This window comes from Salmo salar, chromosome 04 (genome assembly GCF_965601325.2).
Source record: "Salmo salar chromosome 04, fSalSal1, whole genome shotgun sequence".
NCBI lineage: Eukaryota > Metazoa > Chordata > Actinopteri > Salmoniformes > Salmonidae > Salmo > Salmo salar.
The window spans coordinates 47,205,480-47,227,896 of NC_138294.1; the positions used below are offsets into that span (position 1 = coordinate 47,205,480).

General features: G+C 45.1%; 1 protein-coding gene across 2 annotated transcripts in view; it reads left to right on the plus strand.

The window, feature by feature from the left end:
- Positions 1-22,417, plus strand: part of LOC106603108 (serine/threonine-protein kinase PAK 3) — a 59,471-nt gene that overhangs the window by 11,707 nt on the left and 25,347 nt on the right. For both annotated transcript variants that reach the window (XM_082974477.1, XM_014196337.3), the window contains exon 2: positions 21,633-21,826. In XM_082974477.1, the coding sequence (XP_082830603.1) occupies positions 21,655-21,826 (172 nt within the window). In that variant the 5' untranslated portion in view covers positions 21,633-21,654. The remainder of the gene's footprint in view (positions 1-21,632; positions 21,827-22,417) is intronic.

Here is a 22,417-nt window from a genome sequence, read left to right on the forward strand (position 1 = left end):
GGATTGGAAGATGGCGGGGGCATTTGTAAGGCATGACGAGGTATTCGTAGTGCCCTCGAGCGGTGATACAGGCCGTCTTCCATTCGTCACCTTCACGTATACGGACAAGGTTATATGCACTTCGCAGGTCGAGTTTAGTATAGATGTTGGTGCGGCCCACTTGTTCAAGGGTCGCTGGAATCAGAGGAAAATGGTTCTTGACCGTGACGTCATTCAGGGAACGATAATCAATACATGGACAAAGACCACCATCCTTTTTTCCAATGAAGAAGAAGCTGGACGCAGCCGGGGAAGAAGAAGGACGAATGAAACCGTTTGAGTGATTCATCAATGTAGTTCTCCATTGCCTCATTTTCCATGATAGATAGGGGGTAAACACGGCCCTTCAGTGGGGACACTCCAGGGAGTAAGTCAATAGCACAGTCTCCTGGGCGATGTGGTAGCAGAGTGGAGGCCTTGATTTTGCAGAAGACATTGCTGTACTGGGCGTATTCAGATGGTATGGTGGGTGGCACTACCGAGGCAGAGTCCTCAATGGTGTTGGCTCTGCAGGGTAGGCTGAGACAACTGGAGAAGCAGGTAGAAGACCAGGACAGTAGTTCACCTTGTTGCCACGAGATGGCAGGGTCGTGACGACAAAGACAGGGGTGTCCGAGGATGAGTGGCTATTTGGGGGATGAGAGTTCCATGAGTTGAATGGTTTTGGTGTGGAAGACTCCAATCTGGAGGGTGATGCTCTGTGTCAGGTGCATGATGAAGCCCGTGGCCAATGGCTGCCAGTCCAGGGTGTTAATCCTTAACGGAGGGGTGACAGGCGTTAGATCAATGTCAAGCTCTTGTACTAGCTGGTGATCGATAAAATGACCTGCTGCTCCCGAATCTATCAAGCCTTCTATGTACTTGGTAACCCCCTTCACGGCTATCAATACTGGGATGGAGAATTACTTCTGGGAGATATTTAGAAATAAGGACACGCACCTGTATGGCAGCGGGGGGACCCTTCACATCTCTCCATGGGGGACGAACAGGGCAATGGCTGAGTAGATGATCTTTCCCTCCACAGTATAGCCAGAGCCATTCTTGGATCTGCTTTTGACGTTTGATACACAGGAGAAGAGCATGGCCCAACTGCATGGGCTCAGAAAGACTCGGACGGGATGACGGAATCATGGAAAGAGAAGGTTTCAGGTTCCTGGGTGGCAGAGTTCTTCGGCGATGAGGTGGTCGATGGAGATGGACATACGAATGTATTGATTTAAATCCTGAAGGTCACCTCTATAGGTCAGCTCCGCCTGAAGTTCCCTGTTGAGCCGTCTTTGGTAGACGGTAAGTAAAGCAGCCTCATTCAATCCACTCCCTGCAGCCATGGTGCGGAAGTCGAGGGCATACTCGGCAGCTGAATTGCATCCTTGTTGAAGTTCTATGAGGAGGTCTCCTATAGGACGACTGAAGGGAGAATGATCGAATACCTCTTTGAAGAGGGTGTGGAAATGGGTCTCGGATCCGAGTTCTGTGCTGTTGGCAGTCCATATGGCAGTGGCCCAATCCAGGGCTTTGCCTGTGAGTAGAGACACAACAAAATCCACCCTGCTCTAGTCGGTGGCTAAGTTAATGGGGTTGTGCTCAATGTATTTGCTGCATTGCATCATAAATCCCTGACATTTCCCAGGTGAACCGTCATATTTTCCAGGCATGGATATGAATGAAGGAGGGCTATGGGTTACAGTACCTGGCATCGGAGGAGTAGGAATAGGCTGGCAGAGAAGATGGGAAATTTCCTCCATAAGCTCCTCTTCCTGGGTTAGGCGCCGCTGTAGCTCCGCTGAATCCAATCCATTATTGGGTGAGGTATTCTGAAATGAATACTCGGGGAGAAAAAGGTGTAGATTCATGCGCAGAGCGCGGCAGATGTTTATTAACAGGGTCACAGGCAGGCAATGGTCAAACACAGGTAGGCAGTCAAAAACAAACAATACCTCACAACTATACAAACAGAAAGATCTGATCTAAATAGGGAGCTGATGAGACCAGGTGAGAAATGAACACAGGTGAAATAAATGAACAAAAATGAAAGACAGGGCTACGTTCCAGAACACAAAGAAACAGTGCTACGTTCAAGAACACAAAGAAAAATATCACAAGGTAGACTAAGAAAAGAAAAGCAGAAACTTACACAAACTGGAAACCGCATATCCTGAGGCTGCATTTATTGTAGCTTTTATAAAGGAAATCTAAGGAAAATGCTACCGAAGTTCTATCACATCTCCTGTGCTATTCGCTCATCGAGAATTCTGGACCATTGCTTCTCCATCTTACAGGATGGCTAAAAGGCCCTTCACACCCTCCCTTTGGCAAATCAGATCATGCCTCCATTTTGCTCCTCCCCTCCTATTGGCAGAAACTTAAGCAGGATGTACCCGTGGTAAGCAATGTTCAACATTGATCTGACCAATCAGAATCTATGCTTCAAGATTGTTTTGATCACATGGACTGGGAAATACACTGACTAAGGGATAAAGTTCATCAGGAAGTGTAAAGAGGATGTTATTCCCACTGTGACGATTAGAACTTATCCAAACCAAAGACCGTGGATAGATGGCCACAAACTGAAAGTGCGAACTACCACGGCAAGGTGACTGGGAACATGGACTTGAACAAACAGACCAGCTATGCCCTCCGTAAGGCAATCAAAGAGGCAAAGCGACAGTACAGGGACAAAGTGGAATCACAATTTAACGGCTCAGACAGGAGATGTATTTGGCAGGGACTTCAGACAATCACATATTATAAAGGGAAATCCATCCACGTCGCGGACACTGACGCCTCGCTCCTGGACAAGTTAAACACCTTATTTGTCCACTTTGAGGAAAACACAGAGCTACCGATGTGGGCCACTGACGCTAACAAAGACTCTGAGCTCTCGTTTTCTGTGGCCAACTTGAGTAAGACATTTAAGAGTGTTAACGCTTGCAAGGCTGCCGGCCTCCCAAGCTGCGTCCTCAGAGCATGTGCAGACCGACTGGCTGGAGTGTTTACGGACATATTCAATCTCTCCTTATCCCAGTCTGTTGTCCCCACTTGCTTAAGATACCTGGACTGCCACCAGTCCTCCCTAGGTAACTGAACTAAATTACTATTGCCCTGCAGCACTCACTTCTGTCATCATGAAACGCTTTGAGAGGCTAGTTAAGGATAATATCACCTCCACCTTACCCGACACCCTAGACCCACTACAATTTGCATACCACCCCAACAGATCCATGGATGACACAATTGCCATCGCACTGCACACTGCCCTATCCCATCTGGACAAGAGGAATACCTATGTGAGAATGCTGTTTATCGACTACAGCTCAGCCTCCAACACCATAGTGCCCTGCAAGCTCATCACTAAGCTCAGGGCCCTGGGTCTGAACCCCGGCCTGTGCAACTGGGTCCTGGACTTCCTGACGGGCCGACCCCAGATGGTGAAGGTAGGTAACAACATCTCTGCTACATTGATCCTCAAAACGGGGGCCCCACAAGGTTGCTTGCTTAGTCCCCTCCTGTACTTCCTGTTCACACATGACTGCGTGGCCACGCATGTCTCCAACTCAATCAAGTTTGCTGACGACACAACAGTGTTAGGCCTAATTACCATCAACGAAGAGACAGTGTACAGGGAGGAGGTGAGAGCCCTGTCGGAGTGGTGCCAGGAAAATAACCTGTCCCTCAACATCAACAAAGGGAAGGAGCTGATCGTGGACTACAGCAGACAGAAGATAGAGCTTGCCCCCATCCACATCGATGGGGCCGCAGTGGAGAGGGTTAAAAGCTTCAAGTTCCTCGGTGTGCACATCACTGACAACCTGAAATGGTCCATCCACACAGAGCGTGTGGTGAAGAAGGCGCAACATAGTCACTGACACTGATCAATTTTAATAATGTTTATATACTGTTTTACCCACTTCATATGTATTCTAGTATATATTCTGTATTCTAGTCAAGGATCATCCTATATAACTACTGCTGTACACACCTTTTCTATATGTATACTGTCCATACTGTCTATACACACCATTATATATATACACACCATTATATATATATATATATGCATATATATACTACCGTTCAGTGGTTTAGGGTCACTTATAAATGTCCTTGTTTTTGAGAGAAAAGCAATTTTTTTGTCAATTACAGTGAGGGAAAAAAGTATTTGATCCCCTGCTGATTTTGTACGTTTGCCCACTGACAAAGAAATTATCAGTCTATAATTTTAATGGTAGGTTTATTTGAACAGTGAGAGACAGAATAACAACAAAAAAATCCAGAAAAACGCATGTCAAAAATGTTATAAATTGATTTGCATATTAATGAGGGAAATAAGTATTTGACCCCCTCTCAATCAGAAAGATTTCTGGATCCCAGGTGTCTTTTATACAGGTAACGAGCTGAGATTAGGAGCGCACTCTTAAAGGGAGTGCTCCTAATCTCAGTTTGTTACCTGTATAAAAGACACCTGTCCACAGAAGCAATCAATCAATCAGATTCCAAACTCTCCACCATGGCCAAGACCAAAGAGCTCTCCAAGGATGTCAGGGACAAGATAGTAGACCTACACAAGGCTGGAATGAGCTACAAGACCATCGCCAAGCAGCTAGGTGAGAAGGTGACAACAGTTGGTGCGATTATTCGCAAATGGAAGAAAAACAAAATAACTGTCAATCTCCCTCGGCCTGGGGCTCCATGCAAGATCTCACCTCGTGGAGTTGCAATGATCATGAGAACGGTGAGGAATCAGCCCAGAACTACACGGGAGGATCTTGTCAATGATCTCAAGGTAGCTGGGACCATAGTCACCAAGAAAACAATTGGTTACACACTACGCCGTGAAGGACTGAAATCCTGCAGCGCCCGCAAGGTCCCCCTGCTCAAGAAAGCACATATACATGCCCGTCTGAAGTTTGCCAATGAACATCTGAATGATTCAGAGGACAACTGGGTGAAAGTGTTGTGGTCAGATGAGACCAAAATGGAGCTCTTTGGCATCAACTCAACTCGCCGTGTTTGGAGGAGGAGGAATGCTGCCTATGACCCCAAGAACACCATCCCCACTGTCAAACATGGAAGTGGAAACATTATGCTTTGGGGGTGTTTTTCTGCTAAGGGGACAGGACAACTTCACTGCATCAAAGGGACGATGGACGGGGCCATGTACCGTCAAATCTTGGGTGAGAACCTCCTTCCCTCAGCCAGGGCATTGAAAATGGGTCGTGGATGGGTATTCCAGCATGACAATGACCCAAAACACACGACCAAGGCAACAAAGGTGTGGCTCAAGAAGAAGCACATTAAGGTCCTGGAGTGGCCTAGCCAGTCTCCAGACCTTAATCCCATAGAAAATCTGTGGAGGGAGCTGAAGGTTTGAGTAGCCAAATGTCAGCCTCGAAAACCTTAATGACTTGGAGAAGATCTGCAAAGAGGAGTGGGACAAAATCCCTCCTGAGATGTGTGCAAACCTGGTGGCCAACTAAAAGAAACGTCTGACCTCTGTGATTGCCAACAAAGGTTTTGCCACCAAGTACTAAGTCATGTTTTGCAGAGGGGTCAAATACTTATTTTCCTCATTTAAAATGCAAATTAATTTATAACATTTTTGACATGCGTTTTTTCTGGATTTTTTTGTTGTTATTCTGTCTCTCACTGTTCAAATAAACCTACCATTAAAATTATAGACTGATAATTTCTTTTGTCAGTGGGAAAACGTACAAAATCAGCAGGGGATCAAATACTTTTTTCCCTCACTGTATACAAATATCAGATTGATCAGAAATACAGTATAGACATTGTTAATGTTGTAAATGACTATTGTAGCTGGAAATAGCAGATTTTTAATGGAACATCTACTAGGCGTACAGAAGCCCATTATCAGCAACCATCACTCCTTTGTTTCAATGGCACGTTGTGTTAGCTAATCCAAGTTTGTCATTTTAAAAGGCTAATTGATCATTACAAAACCCTTTTGCAATTATGTTAGCACAGCTGAAAATTGTTGTTCTAATTAAAGAAGCAATATAACAGGCCTTCTTTACACTAGTTGAGTATCTGGAGCATCAGCATTTGTCGGTTCGATTACAGGCTCACAATGGCCAGAAACAAAAAGCTTTCTTCTGAAACTCGTCAGTTTATTCTTGCTCTGAGAAATTAAGGCTATTCCATGTGAAGAATTGGCAAAAAAACTGAAGATCTCGTACAACGCTGTATACTACTCCCTTCACAGATCAGCGCAAACTGGCTCTAACCAGAGTAGAAGGAGGAGTGGGAGGCCCCGGTCCACAACAGAGCAAGAGGACAAGTACATTAGAGTGTATAGTTTGAGAAACAGACGCCTCACAAGTCCTCAACTGGCAACTTCATTAAATAGTACCCGCAAAACACCAGTGTCAATGTCAACAGTTTAATGAAGCTGCCAGTTGAGGACTTGTGAGGCATCTGTTTCTGAAACTAGACACTCTAATGTACTCTCACGTCACCCCGCTCCTCCGCACACTCCACTGGCTTCCAGTTGAAGCTCGCATCTGCTACAAGACCATGGTGCTTGCCTACGGAGCTGTGAGGGGAACGGCACCTCCGTACCTTCAGGCTCTGATCAGTCCCTACACCCAAACAAGGGCACTGCGTTAAACCACCTCTGGCCTGCTCGCCTCCCTACCTCTGCGGAAGCACAGTTCCCGCTCAGCCCAGTCAAAACTGTTCGCTGCTCTGGCACCCCAATGGTGGAACAAGCTCCCTCATGACGCTAGGACAGCGGAGTCAATCACCACCTTCCGGAGACACCTGAAACCCCACCTCTTTAAGGAATACCTCGGATAGGATTAAGTAATCCTTCTAACCCTCCCCCCCCTACCCTCCCCCCCCCAAAAAAAATATATAGATGTACTATTGTAAAGTGGTTGTTCCACTGGATATCATAAGGTGAATGCACCAATTTGTAAGTCGCTCTGGATAAGAGCGTCTGCTAAATGACGTAAATGTAAATGTAAATGTACTTGTCCTCTTGCTCAGTTGTGCATTGGGGCCTCCCACTCCTCTTTCTATTCTGGTTAGAGCCAGTTTGCGCTGATCTATAAAGGGAGTAGTACACAGCGTTGTACGAGATCTTCAGTTTCTTGGCAATTTCTCGCATGTATAGCCTTCATTTCTCAGAACAAGAATAGACTGCGAGTTTCAGAAGAAAGTTATTTGTTGGTAGTATATATATATATATATATATATATATATATATATATATATATATATATATATATGTGTGTGTGTGTGTGTGTGTGTGTGTGTGTGTGTGTGTGTGTGTGTGTGTGTGTGTGTATATATATTGTTTATTTATATCCAGACTTTTATTTTGGGGATTTGTGTGTATTGTTTTGTATTGTTAGGTATTACTGCACTGTTGGAGCTAGGAACATAAGCATTTTGCTACACCTGTGATAACATCTGCAAAATATGTGTATGCGACCAATACATTTTCATTTGATTTGATTGATTTAGTAGCCCCACAGCTCTCAGTTCGTGGTCTGTGAGCAGACAAGGGTTTGATACAAATCCCATATAGCTAGGTCTGTTCTATCAATCAACACGCACTACGAAAGTTGGGGTGGCTATATTGAAATGAGACCCCTGAAAGCTGTATTCTTTCAACACCATAGCCAATTGTATAGGCAACCTACCAAGTAGGTTCACAGTGTGCTAAGAACACTGAATAATGTGTAGGGTCTTTAGATAACCAAAGAATACCCCACTCCTCCAAGAGGTACCGTAGGACTGTAATCGCTCACTCACTCACTCACTCACTCACTCACTCACTCACTCACTCACTCACTCACTCACTCACTCACTCACTCACTCACTCACTCACTCACTCACTCACTCACTCACTCACTCACTCACTCACTCACTCACTCACTCACTCACTCTCATGCACGCACGAGGGAAGATGCCTCTATCAGGATGGATGCTAGTGGGATGTTGGTCAGAGGACAAAGCCTTCATGTGAATTCTGTCTATTTATGGAAATGCAGGGTTTTATTTTTATTTTATTTCACCTTTATTTAACGGTAGGCCAGTTGAGAACAAGTTCTCATTTACAACTGCGACCTGGCCAAGATAAAGCAAAGCAGTGCGACAAAAACAACAACACAGAGTTACACATAAACAAACGTACAGTCAATAGAAAAATCTATGTACAGTGTGTGCAAATGTAGAAGAGTAGGGAGGTAAGGCAATAAATAGGCCATAGAGGCGAAATAATAACAATTTAGCATTAACACTGGAGTGATAGACCTGCAGATGATGATGTGCAAGTAGAGATACTGGGGTGCAAAAGAGCAAGAGGATAAGTAATAATATGGGGATGAGGTAGTTTGGTGTGCTATTTACAGATTGGCTATGTACAGGTACAGTGATTGGCAAGCTGCTCTCACAGCTGATGTTTAATGTTAGAGAGGGAGATATAAGACTCCAGCTTCAGTGATTTTTGCAATTCATTCCAGTCATTGGCAGCAGAGAACTGGAAGGAAGGCGGCCAAAGTAAGTGTTGGCTTTGGGGATGACCAGTGAAATATACCTGCTGGAGCATGTGCTACGGGTGGGTGTTGCTATGGTGACCAGTGAGCTGAGATAAGGTGGGAATTTACCTAGCAAAGACTTATAGATGACCTGGAGCCAGTGGGTTTGGCAACGAATATGTAGCGAGGGCCAGCCAACGAGAGCATACAGGTCGCAGTGGTGGGTAGTATATGGGGCTTTGGTGACAAAATGGATGGCACTGTGATAGACTACATCCAGTTTGCTGAGTAGAGTGTTGGAGGCTATTTTGTAAATGACATCGCTGAAGTCAAGGATCGGCAGGATAGTCAGTTTTACGAGGGTATGTTTGGCAACATGAGTGAAGGAGGCTTTGTTGCAAAATAGGGAGCCGATTCTAGATTTAATTTTGGATTGGAGATGCTTAATGTGAGTCTGGAAGGAGAGTTTAGTCTAACCAGACACCTAGGTATTTGTAGTTGTCCACGTATTCTAAGTCAGAGCTGTCCAGTGTAGTGATGCTAGTCGGGCGGCGTATGCGGGCAGCAATCGGCTAGCCAGGAGATGGGCCTAGCTCAAGGCTAGCTCCAGGCTAACTGGTGCTTGCTTCGGGACAGAGACGTTAGCCAGGAGTAGCCACTCGGATAGCAGCTAGCTAGCTGCGATGATCTGGTGTAAGGGTTCTTCCAGCTCTTACTAAATGAATCTCCTCTCTGTGAATACCTACTTCCTAAACAGCTGTGTGTTTGTGTGAATACCAGTATGACGAGTGTACAGTATTACCCATGGAAAGAGATCACTTTAACACAACTGACCCAGAAGAAATGGCAGGAATGATTTTCCTGTTATTTTTTTGTGAACAATTTGAGCGGTCATTGAGTATAGACACAATAGTTCTATGCCTTTTTAGTTCATTTTGCATCAGATGAGCAAGTGGAACACTTCTAGTTGGTCAGCTGGTTAGGGTTATCGCTAAGATGAATACTCCACTTGCTTTGTAGTGAATGACCTTGGGTTCACTGGGATCTCAGAGTAAAAAAAATTACACACACACACACACACACAAACACACACACACACCACATCCCACCTGCCACCTGTTCTGAGCTGCAGTTGAACTGTGGCTCATTGTGAATCTAATGGAGGTCTAGCGGCTGTATGCAAAGCAGGCCCAGTATCCCAGCAGCACCTAGAGGAGGGGGGACTCAGGAAGGAACTCTGGGAGGAGGTGGAGCTTCTAGAGAGAAAGACTGATATATCAGTCAGAGGAACAGAAAGACAGATTATACAGAATCAGAATCACATAGAGTCAATTATCTTTTACATTTCTAAGGGAATTGAATGAAAGAAGTTTAAATCTAAGAGCTTTCTTGTTCATGTACATTTCCCTCTGACATGATTATCTATACATTATGGACATGAGTTAGCATTTACTGTACAAAAATACAACTATAGCCTATAGTTTGTACCCAGTGGATCAGTGTGGACCTCAGAGAGTTTTGGAGCTCTCTACCCTGAGACTGGTCCCTCTATTGGCCGTGGCTCCATCAAAGAGAGCTGTTGTTGTCAGCTGAACCCAGGACTGTTTTCTCTCTGTCTGTTCAAGTGAAGTGGATGATAAAATAATCTTTTCATTCCTTCAATTACTTCTGCAGAACAAATGTTTCCGTGGTGACCTTGACAGGGAAATCACGCGAGAGGTGAGGGTTTGGGCTTTAAAGAGATGACATCTGCTGTGGTTTGGCCTGTGTGTGGTGGTCTGCTCTCCGCTGTGATCAGGGTCTGTGCTGTGCGCCCTCCCCTGTGCTGTGAGGAGAGAGCGTATGGAGAAAAAGGCTGTTGTTTTGACACGTCATTTTATAGGCTTTGAAGTAACGTGTGTCCAAATACAAATGTACAAAATTACAATAGGGATTTATTGTCGTCCAACATTTTCAGAACTACGTAAAGCAATCCGAAATACTCCAATCCTGCAGAAACATTCTGCACAGCTTGTCATCCTAGTCTCAAGAGGTGATGATTGGTTATCCTAACAGCTCCCCCCCTGTAACAGAGCAGAACTGGATATGCCTCTTCAACGTCCACAACAGACCCATTCCCCAGTTGGTCTGTCCCCCCCTCCCCTCCACCAGCCCTAATGCTACATAGAGCCATGAGCCTGAGCCAGATCTAGAGGCTGAGCCTGCCTATCCTGCTCAGTGAGGCTCAACTTAGGCAGGCTCCTACAGCCAGCCCTCCCCCATCCTCATCCACATCACCGGGCCAGCTCTAAATCACAGTCCTTCTACAGCTCCTCCTGCTTTAGCCAGGGAAATTCAGCATTAATGTTTGATCAGAGCCAAAGAGCAGGGAAGATAACAGCTCTTCATGGATGTAGTGATAGTTGAATAGGAAACATCCCCAGTAATATCTCAGATAATGGTGGGCCATGTACTGTATAGGCAGTAGGAAGTTGTGTGTGTGTGTGCTGGCTCCCTGTGGCTTTTTTGACACGTGTACAGTCCTGTTTCTGTCAAGACGGCATATTCTAATGTGGCAACCGTAATGCAAGCCCCGCCGAGCAAGAAGAGGAAGGGCAATTTAAGGCACGTTAGCCTCATGTCCCCGTTGCTACTTTTCTGCCTTTTTTTCACAGCTTGTGGTCTTAAATTGGCATCACGGTATCATTTTGATGATGCTGCATATCCACAGATGAATAATCCAACAGAATACATTTTTTTTTAAAATTAAGTATTGCGCTATTTATTGATGAATCACAGAGAGAAGTGATTCATCAATAAAGAGAGAGCGATTCTGTTTTCCCTCCTGGGCAGTTGACATATTTAAGCATTACAAAAACCTCTTGTTATCTAACCCTACCGTCGTGTACATAGGAAAAAAAGAGTTGTTTGTTGCTTGCTGGTGCTGTTGTTTTTTTAATGTTGGATGGGATCAGAGATGGAGAAACAGGAGATGCTCCTTAGGCGCAGTGCACTCATACAGTAAAAAGTACACTAACTGCCTCCCTGCCTGTCAGCCTGCTGACATTGCCCAATAAATAGGTCAGTGAAGGATAAGGAATGTATGGGCGCCTGTGATATGTCCATCTTTAGCGTTCCCTGTGGACACTGACCACTCAGCAGTACTAAAGCATCCATTAGTCATGTGACTAGCCAGAGGGCCACACCCATGGGGGAGGGAAAGGAAGGGAACTTCCTGCAGTCAACCTGCTGATGACATCATACGTGTACAGCAGAGATATAGTTAACTAACAGTGCAAATCCTTTTACTTTCTATGTACTTATCCTTTCACTTCTAGTGCATTGATTCTAGCTCCCAGTGCTTACAGTATAGTGTATTGTGCGTTCCCTGATGAATAGATAGAGTACTCATTGAGTGTGCTTTATATTACAGACCACAATGCCTGCGGGCGTTAACACAAATCATCATGTTCATGAATATGCCCCGTGGCCTACACGCAGATGATGTTGTCCTTGTAGAGGACCATGAGTCAGAGGTGCCATCGATGAAGCCCTGTGCTGTGGCCCTGTGGTCCTGTCTGTCTGTGGAGGAATAGTGGGATGCGTTCGCAAGTGTTGTTTTAATGACCTGCGAGCGGAAGGCTTTGAACTTCCTTTCACTTTGATTGGCTGACCAGATAGGGACCTGATTTGGTCTGTGTTATTACAGTAATGGTCACATAAGGCCTGCGTCAGGGCTCTGGATATGAACTGCAGTACAACACTTCTCTATTATAGTGACCTAATGAAAAGCACAACTGTTTTACCACAAGGTAGTGTAGACGGTCTCTCAACATGGTGCCTGTTGTTACGTAACAAGGGCCATGACTGATGACATCATGCTAACCACAGGATTGATATCTTTCTCAGAGGTTGGCTATTGAGTCTAGCATGGAATATTTAATGCTTAACTGGACAGAGATACAGGCCCTAAGTTCCTCCAGGAACGAAGAGGATAATGTAAATAAGTTAGGTTAGAGACATTGGAAATCAGTTGATCTTTTCTGATCAAAGATACCGGCTAGCGTTAGCCGCTTGTGATCAATCTAACAGCGTTTCTTGGGGGGGACAAACTGTTCAATTAGCTTCAAAGCTTAATTTCAGTATTTCAGCTATACTCTAAGCTGTTCCCAGATAGTGTGCAGGGTAACCATACTGCAGGGCGGGAGACAGACAGTCCTCTATTCTGTAAAAGTGAAACTAACGACCTCTCACTCCTCGTGGGGAGAGTAACACAATCTAACAGAAGCCCTCATGTGCATTCAGGTATATCCAGAAAAACTGCTTCAGATGTGGAATATACTGTTGCGTGACTCACCACACCCAAACAAGTGTAGGAACTAGCTTTGTGTTGACTGTTTCAGTCCCACCCACATTAAAAAAGACTATTGTTTACTAAATAACAAACTATAGTATATACTATAGTATTCACTGCAGTGTTTTTACATTACTGTAGTATTTACTATAGTGTTTTTGTTTTACTATCTTTGACATAGAACTGGGGCTTCCTCCTTGAGGAAACCAACTGGACATACGTATACTAAAAGAGGACATTTTCCATAACCTGTGGGCAACACAATATATGGTCTATACTTGGCATGTAGGTTTCTCACTCATGGGGGGCACAAATTGGGTTATGGGGGAGAGAAATGGGTGGGGTATATGCAAATTAAATATTAGCATATCGACACAGTCTGTACTATAGTATTCTACAGTATACTACGCTGAGTACTACATTATCGAGGGTTACTACAGTGTGTAGTATAGTATGTTGCAGTTTACTACTGAATTCTACAGTAAGTTCTACACATGATCGAGGGATACTACATTGTGTAGTATAGTATTCTACAGTATACTACAATTTACTACAGGTTACTACATAATTCCACAGTAAGTACTACACATGATCGAGGGATACTACAGTGTGCAGTATAGTATACTACAATATACTACAATTTACAAAAGTTTTCTACAGAATTCTATAGTAAGTAATGCACATGATCGAGGGATACTATAGTGTGTAGTATACTACAGTTTACTACAGAATTCTATAGTAAATACTGTAGTATTCTATAGTAAACTGTAGTATTTTTTCATGTGGGCAGGGACACAGCTACTTTAGTGTCTTTTCTCTGAAAACACACCCTCTCTTTCATTCACTTACACACACATATACTGTACATACACACACTGCAGCACTTATCTGCTTTATGAGGTGGAGTCAGCCCATCTCCCCACACTGTGAGTGAACCACCTCTGTCTACCTTTCTGACAGACATAAATCAGCGGTTTCTCATGGGAATGATCTGATTTAAATCTAACAAACTGTTTTCCCATGCTGAGGCTTGATGATGTAACAAACTCTCCACAAACATTTAAATAAAGGCTTCTAATCCACAAACACTCAAGCGCTCATGTACGCACACTACAGTAGGGATGGGCGCGGTTAATTGAATATCCGGATATACGAACCCATTTTAGTGTTCAAATACTTGGGGGTGGCAGGTAGCCTAGTGTTTAGGGCATTAGACTAGTAACTGCAAGGTTGCTAGATCAAATCCCTGAGCTGACAAGGTAAAAATCTGTTGTTTTGCCTCTGAACAAGGCAGGGGCAGTTTACCCGCTGTTCCTAAATCGTCATCAGGACTATTTTAAGAACGCAAAACACTCACCTGTCACGTCCTGACCAGCAGATGGAGCTGTTGTAGTAGTTTGGGGGTCAGGACGTGGCAGTCTTGCGTGTGTGTTTGATTGTTCTGTGTGTCTTGTGACTCCTGATCAGGAACAGCTGGGGATCGTTGTTCCTGATTGGGAGTCATATATGTAGGAGTATGTTTGTCACTGGGGTTGTGGGTGGTTGTTTTTGCACTGCGTTTATAGCCTGCAGAACTGTCACATGTTTGTGTTATTAAGTGGATGCTTTACTCCTTAATTTTAATTAAAGATGAGTATTCACATACCTGCTGCGCCTTGGTCCATTTATGAAGACAGCTGTTACAGAACCACCCACCAAAGGACCAAGCAGCAGAAGAGGAGGAAGCCACAGGAGAGTAAAATGGACGAATGGACTTGGGAACAGATCCTGGACGGAGAGGGACCATGGACTCAGGCTGGGGATTATTGCCTCCCGCAGTGGGAGATTGAAGCGGCGAGAGCGGAGAGGCGCTATTACGAAGAGAGAGAGCGCAACGAGCGTGAGAGGCACCCCCAAGAAATTGTTTTGGGGGGGCACACGGGTAGCTTGGCCAGGCCAGGGAAGAGCCGTAAGCCAGCTACCCGTGACTACAGGGAGGTGCATATGAGGTGGAGGGTGCCATGTTACGCTGAGGTACGCACCATCTCGCCTATACGGACGCACAGCCCAGTTCGCCCAGTACCAGCGCCCCGCAGGTGCCAGGGCAAGGTGAGCATCGAGCCGGAAGGGGTGATGCCAACCCTGCAATCAAGACCGCCAGCGCGCCCTTTCGGTCCGGTGTTTCCCGCTAGACGCACTAGCATGGAGGTGCGTGTCTCCAGGCTGGCACGTCCAATACCAGCCCCACGCATCAGGAGTCTAGTGTGTCAGCCCAGCCTCGCCAGTCAACAGTCACCAGAGCTGCCCGCCAGTCACCAGAGCTGCCCGCCAGTCACCAGAGCTGCCCGCCAGTCACCAGAGCTGCCCGCCAGTCACCAGAGCTGCCCGCCAGTCAACAGTCACCAGACTGCCCTGAACTGCCCGAGTGGCCCTCCTGCCCTCCGGTCCAGCCCGAGTGGCCCTCCTGCCCTCCAGTCCAGCCCGAGTGGCCCGTCTGCCCGGCGCAGCTATCGGCGCCATCAAAGTGGGCGACGCCGAAGGTGGAGCGAGGTCCACGGCCTGCACCTGAGCCACCTCCAGGATAGGTGGGTTGGGGAGGGAGGGTGTAGCACAGTGCCGTCGGTGACGGCAGCCACCCTCCCTTCCCTCCCTTATTGTTTAAGGGTTAGTGTTTATGGGTTTTGTTGGGGATTTTGTTTGTTGGTGTTTTTTTTGTGGTTAGGTGCATTCCGGGGTCTGCACCTTGAGGGGGGGGGGTACTGTCACGTCCTGACCAGCAGATGGAGCTGTTGTAGTAGTTTGGGGGTCAGGACGTGGCAGTCTTGTGTGTGTGTGTGTTTGATTGTTCTGTGTGTCTCGTGACTCCTGATCAGGAACAGCTGGGGATCGTTGTTCCTGATTGGGAGTCATATATGTAGGAGTATGTTTGTCACTGGGGTTGTGGGTGGTTGTTTTGCACAGCCTGCAGAACTGTCACTGTTGTCACCTTTTTGTGTTATTAAGTGGATGCTTTACTCCTTAATTTTAATTAAAGATGAGTATTCACATACCTGCTGCGCCTTGGTCCATTTATGAAGACAGCCGTTACATCACCAGAAAAACTTGTTACAGAATCAGTTCCATCATGGTGAAAATATTACTTCTCTTTCACTGTTGCTGTTAGCCAAACCACTGGAGAAAGGCAGCATGTCCTCTGTTTACCTCTGCCATTCATCGAGAGTCAATAGCAATTACTATCCGGATAACTTAAAAGATAATGATATTAGTCGAATAATCAAATTTAAAATCTGCATCCCTACCGCACACGCACACACACACACACACTTCAGATGGGGAAACCTGGAACAAGATGGCGCCAACGATGGTCGCCCTGTTGCTAGCTCCCAACCAACGCTGCAGGCTTTTGTTTATTTTAGTGTTATTTTTTACTTTAATTGATCAGAAAGTTTCCAGTTATGTTCTATGACTGACAAGAACTTCTGGACATCAGATCGGAGAACTCACCACAAGTTTGAATTTCCGGAGCTGGATCTTTTGTCTGGATTACCCGAAGCAGTTCCTTTCTTCACTGGAGCCCTTTTTCCAAAAAGATGCAGCCGGAGAAGGGTAAGGGGAGCTGTAGTACTAGTCCAATTTAAGTTAAAAGGGTAAACCCTCCTCCGCTTCCTAGTATATTACTTGCTAATGTGCAGTCTCTGGAAAATAAACTTTGCAAGCTCAGAGTGCAGATTACCTACCAGATAAATACAAGAGACTAACGTAAACTGCCTCACATAGACTTGGATTTTGGGGGAGGTGCCTTGATCAGGCTATACAGCCATCAGGGTTTTCCAGACATCGCACGGACTAGGAAAAATTACTTTGCGGAAAAAACGAAGGCGGAGGAGTATGTTAAATTCAACAACTCATAGTGCGATTGTAGGAATGTACAAAACCCTTAAGAGTTTCTGTTCCCCTGACCTGGAATACCTCACGATCAAATGCCAATCCCATTATCTCATGAGAAAAGGCACCTGTGGTAAGGTTTGTACAACGCTGGTCTGACCAATCGGAATCCATGCTACAAGACTGTTTTGTTCATGTGGACAGGGATATGTTCCGGGCCGCCTCTGGGAATAACATCAACGAATACACTGACTCTGTCTCTGGGTTCATCAGAAAGTGCATAGAAGATATTGTTCCTATAATGACAATTAGAATATATCCAAACCAAAATCCGTGGATAGGTAGCAGCATTTGCACAAAACTGAAAGCGAGAATCAACGCATTTAACCACGGCAAGGTGACTGGAAACATGGACGGAGTACAAACAGACCACCTATGACCTCCGCAAGACAATCAAAGAGGCAAAAAGACAGTACAGGGAAAATGTGGAGTCGCAATTCAATGGCTGAGACACGAGACATATGTGGCAGGGACTTCAGAGTGTCATGGATTATAAAGGGAAAAACAGCACACCTTTTTCACCCGCTTAGAGGAAAACAACACAGAGCCGCCGACGTGGACCCCCGCTGCTCAAGAGGACTGCGGGCTCCCGATCTCTGTAGCTTACGTGAGTAGGACCTTCAAGTGTGTTAACCCTCGCAAGGCTGCTGGCCCAGACGGCATACCAAGCCACGCTCTCAGAGCTTGCGCAGACCAGCTGGCTGGAATGTTTACGGAAATGTTCAACCTCTCACTATCCCAGTCAGTCATTCCCACTTGCTTCAAGATGGCCACCATTGTTCCTATACCCAAGCAAGCTAAGGTAACTGAACTAAATGACTATCGCCCAGTAGCATTCACTTCTGTCATCATGAAGTGCTTTGAAAGGCTAATCAAGGACCATATCATCTCCACCTCCATTGAACCACTACAATTTGCATACCGCTCCAACAGATCCACGGACAACGCAATCGCCATTGCACTGCACACCGCCCTATCCCACCTGGATAAGAGGAATACCTTTGTGACAATCCTGTTGATAAACTATAGCTCAGCTTTTAACACCGTAGTGTTCTCTAAACTTGTCACTAAGCTTAGGGCCTTGGGTCTGAACTCCTCCCTGTGTAATTGGGTCCTAGATTTCCACGACTGCGTTGCCAAGCACGACTCCAACTCATCAAGTTTGCTAACGACACGTCAGTGTTAGGACTGATTAGCAACAACAATGAGACAGCCTACAGGGAGGAGGTCAGAGCCCTGGTGGATTGGTGCCAGGAAAATAACCTCTCCCTCAACATCAACAAAACAAAGGAGCTGACCGTGGACTTCAGGAGACAGAAGAGGAAGCATGCTCCCATCCTCATTGACGGGCCACAGTGGATAGGGTCAAAAGCTTCAAAGTTCCTCGGTGTGCGTATCACTGAGGACCTGGAATGGTCTCACCACACCGACACCGTGGTGAAGACAACAGCGCCCCTACAACTTCAGTCAGCTGAAGAAATTTGGCATGACCACTAAGACCTTCACGAGCTTCTACAGATTCTGTCGGGCTGCATCACTGCCTGATATGGCAACTGCACCGTCCTCAACCGCATGGCTCTGTGCGGTCAGCCCAACGTATCATCGGGGGCACGATGCCTGCCCTCCAGGACATTTACAGCACTCTGTGTCAAAGGAAGGCCCAAAAGATAATTAAGGACCTGAGCCACAGACGGTTTACTCCGCTACCGTCTGACAGACGGAGTCAGTACAGATGCATCAGTGCCAAGGCCGAGAGACAAAAAAACTGCTTCTATTACCAGGCCATCAGACTATTGAACAGCTTCTATTACCAGGCCATCAGACTGTTGAACAGCTTCTATTACCAGGCCATCAGACTGTTGAACAGCCATCACTAGCCGTCTACCAGGTGATACACACTCACTCACACAAAACACACACAAGCTATCACACACACCTCATACTCACAAACACACCCACATACACACTCACCCACTCACACACAGCAAACACTGCTGTCCCATGTCATAGAGACATTGAACCACTGGACACTTCCCGTTTCACAATGTTTCACAAAAACTGAATTCCTGCAACGCTTGTGATTGTTTTCACATTTCATTTATGCCCTTTCTTGCACTATGATTTTTTGGGCACCATGATGTTCTGATAAACATGTTTTTTTGCATTCAAGCCTCAGTTTTGGATTTATTCATTTTTCGACAGTGTGCAGGTCTCCATCTCTTTTCAATATTGTATTCCCGACATAGCTCTTTCTAATATTTCTACTACTGTACTTTGTATTTAGTTACACTGTTTTTACACACAGCATGTACTGGATTTTTGATATAGCTCACTCTAATATATCTACTAATGTACATATAATTCTTAGTATATCTGGTGTGAATTCATCCTCTGTATGTGCGTATAGATTGCATTTTGATTAATGTTACAGTGCTATCTGGTTTGTTAATTGGATTCGTCCCGACGTTCATTCTTCATTTCTTGTTGTACTTTTTAGTATTTTTTTTTTTTAACATTAAAATGATTTGTGAACTTGTTTGACGTTTTACTGTATTTTTAGGCGACAGTAACATAAGCATTTCGCCACACCAGCTATAACATCTGCTAAACTGTATACGTGACAAATAATCTTCGATTTGATTTGACACACAGACAGACATTTGCAAGTGGCCCGGGAGTGAATCCTGTGCTGCCTGGTGGCCTTTGTTCACTAATGTAGGTCTCCAGTCTAAGAGGCTGTGTGGCCCTGAGACTGTTTGACTGTAAATCACATGATGGGCCTCAGGGCGAGGCTGTGAAAAGAGCCTAAGATGGAGGATGGAAGGATTGAGGATGAGGGAGGGGATGAGTGATATGAACATGTAGCCCAGCTCTCACTCTCCATATCCCGGTTGCGATTTCACAGTCGAACAAAGTCATTGGACATCATTAGCACCATTCCAGCGCCAAACAGCTCATTAGCTCGCGTCCTTCTAACAGCCTGAGAAAAATGTGCTGTCACTTGAAGGCTGCGCTTCATTGACTTTCTCTTGTTTACATTGGGAGAGGGAATTACCCTAATTTAACTGAATCTGTAGCGGTTTCCCTCATCTCAAACTGTAGTCAACAGGGTTCAGGTTGACAATGAGTATACTGTCTTGAGCCTAACCTTAACTTGCACAGATGAATCCCCCATAGATTCTTCCAGATGGCTATCCCATCTTTATCCGGGAGCCCTCTCCACATTACCTAAATAGGCCAATGTTCCTGATGTAGTTGTAATCCCTAACTAGGGGCCTGTTCTACGGCAAGCTGCAGCTCTGTCTCACTGTCCTGTATGCTGCTGCCATTCCTAGAGGGCCTACTGTTTACTATGCAGAGCATGCTCCTGTCACTCTCATTATATTACCCTGGTCCTGATGCTCCAGGAGAGGGCTTCAAAAGCCCACAGCTGCAATAACAATGTAAGAGAGCAGCAGAGGAAAATAAGAAACTCAGTTGGAACCTCTGTTTCATATTATATTACTGCCCTAACCTTAGCTCCTACTCTAGGCCCTACCCTTACTGGGTCCCTACCCTTACTGGGCCCTACCCTTGCTGCAGCTGAGCAGCCATGCCCTATAACACACATTCTAAATCGCTGGCCCAAACGTCCGCCTCACATATTCACATTTAGGTACAGAGACGTCTGAGAGGATGTTGTGTGAAGTTGTGTGAAGTGTTACAGGCACAGCAATGTAATGGAACACAATGTGACATACACTGCAAAAGGTGAGATATGTTTCTGAAACGTTTCGTTGTGGGCCTACATAAACATTGATCGATTTGAATGTGAAGTGTGTTTTAATAACTGGGAGCGTCTGTTTGTACTGAGGCTTGGTTGAATCTCCGATTATCAGGTTACACATGGAAAATACTGTATAGGCTACAACTGCAGTAGTACAGTAGTCCAGGATTTTACATCAGGGATGTAACGGTTTGACTATGCTGAGGACTAAATAGTCTGTTTACAGATGCTTCCTAATGAAGTCAGATGTGTACGAGTGGATTTATCTCCCCCTAGATGAATGTAAGTCGATGGGCTGCAGTCTCCATACTACACACTTTCTTGTCAGTTTCTCTCCATCATCTCAGCAGACGATGATCTCAGCAAAGATCTGTAATCTACTTGGAGCTTCTGTTGAATGTATTAATTTAGATTTAAACATGGTTTTATAGCTAGATGTTTTCCAGTCTGTGAGTCTTGTGATTGGATTGTTTTTTCCTCCGGCACACGGCAGATCTAAAACATTAGTAGTTCGTGAACACAGAGGCCTTCCTTCAAGAAAAGGATTAGGAACCAGAGAGTGAAACTATGACAGGAAATTGTAGGTCTAAGTAAAGACAGATTATGGGATATTGTGCCCCCTTGGAGCACAGAGAGAGCCCTTCTTGGGACCCATGGAGATTTAAACACGCTGGCTTGAGGCTGCTCATGCCTCTACTGACAGCAAACATTACACAGTGAGGGGGAGACAGACAGCCATCCAAAGACTGTTACCTTGTAGAGTTTTGTTGAACTCCTGACAAAGTCTTACAGCATTTGTACTCAAGTTCAAAACCATTACAACATTCCTCACATTTCTTGATTCAGTTATTTGGAATGAAAAATACTTTTAAATGTGGGATGGATGTTGATCTGTTTAAAGCCTGCAGTGTGCAGAGGGAGTGGTGGATTTCGAGTATATTTTGATATCTCAGGGGAGAGCCTGTAGGCATGGCTCTCTTCTCTCTTTCCACTTTGATCCTAAGAATCCCTTACATATTTTCTATCATAGCCTCATGCTCTCTCTTGTTTTTTCCCTTCGTCCTAGGATACTGTGAGTGTTACTAAAGATGTCCGATAGTGTCGATATTGAAGAGAAACCGCCAGCCCCTCCCTTGAGAATGAACAGTAGTTCCCGAGACTCTTCATCAGTGAATCACGGCTCCAAACCTCTCCCAATGGCTCCTGAAGAGAAGAACAAGAAGGTTCGCCTGCGCTCCATCTTCCCTGGAGGAGACAAGAGTGAGTAGACATCTGCATCACCCTTTACTATAGTACAGAACTAGGGCCCTGAGTATGTCCTGACCACGTCACCTAAATATGAAAAACTAGGCCTGGAGTTCTTTTGGGTTTCCACGAAACCCGAGACATCCTCACTGGCTCACGAGGTCAAGTGAAAACAAGGAACCCGTTGATCAGTGATAGAGTAACATCACTGTTTTATTAGGGCTAGGAGCCCTCTCTGAGCTATGCAATTTGGGATATGGGTATTGTATTTATTTTTAGCTCTGCCCTCGGCAAAAAAGTGAAACAATCTCAGTTATATAAAAGTTGCTAGAGCCACACAATCCTTGTAAACACAGTTCTTATTCCAAAAATATTGAAAATCACTGTTCAAGAATAATGACACCGATTTTAACATACAGTGCATTCGGAAAGTATTCAGACCCCTTGACCATTTCCATATTTTGTTAGGTTACAGCCTTATTCTAAAATGTATTAAATTGTTTTTTCCTCAACAATCCACACACAATACCCCATAATGACAAAGCAAAAACAGTTTTTTATTAAAAATGTAAAACAAAAAAAATACATTTATATAGAGTACCAGTC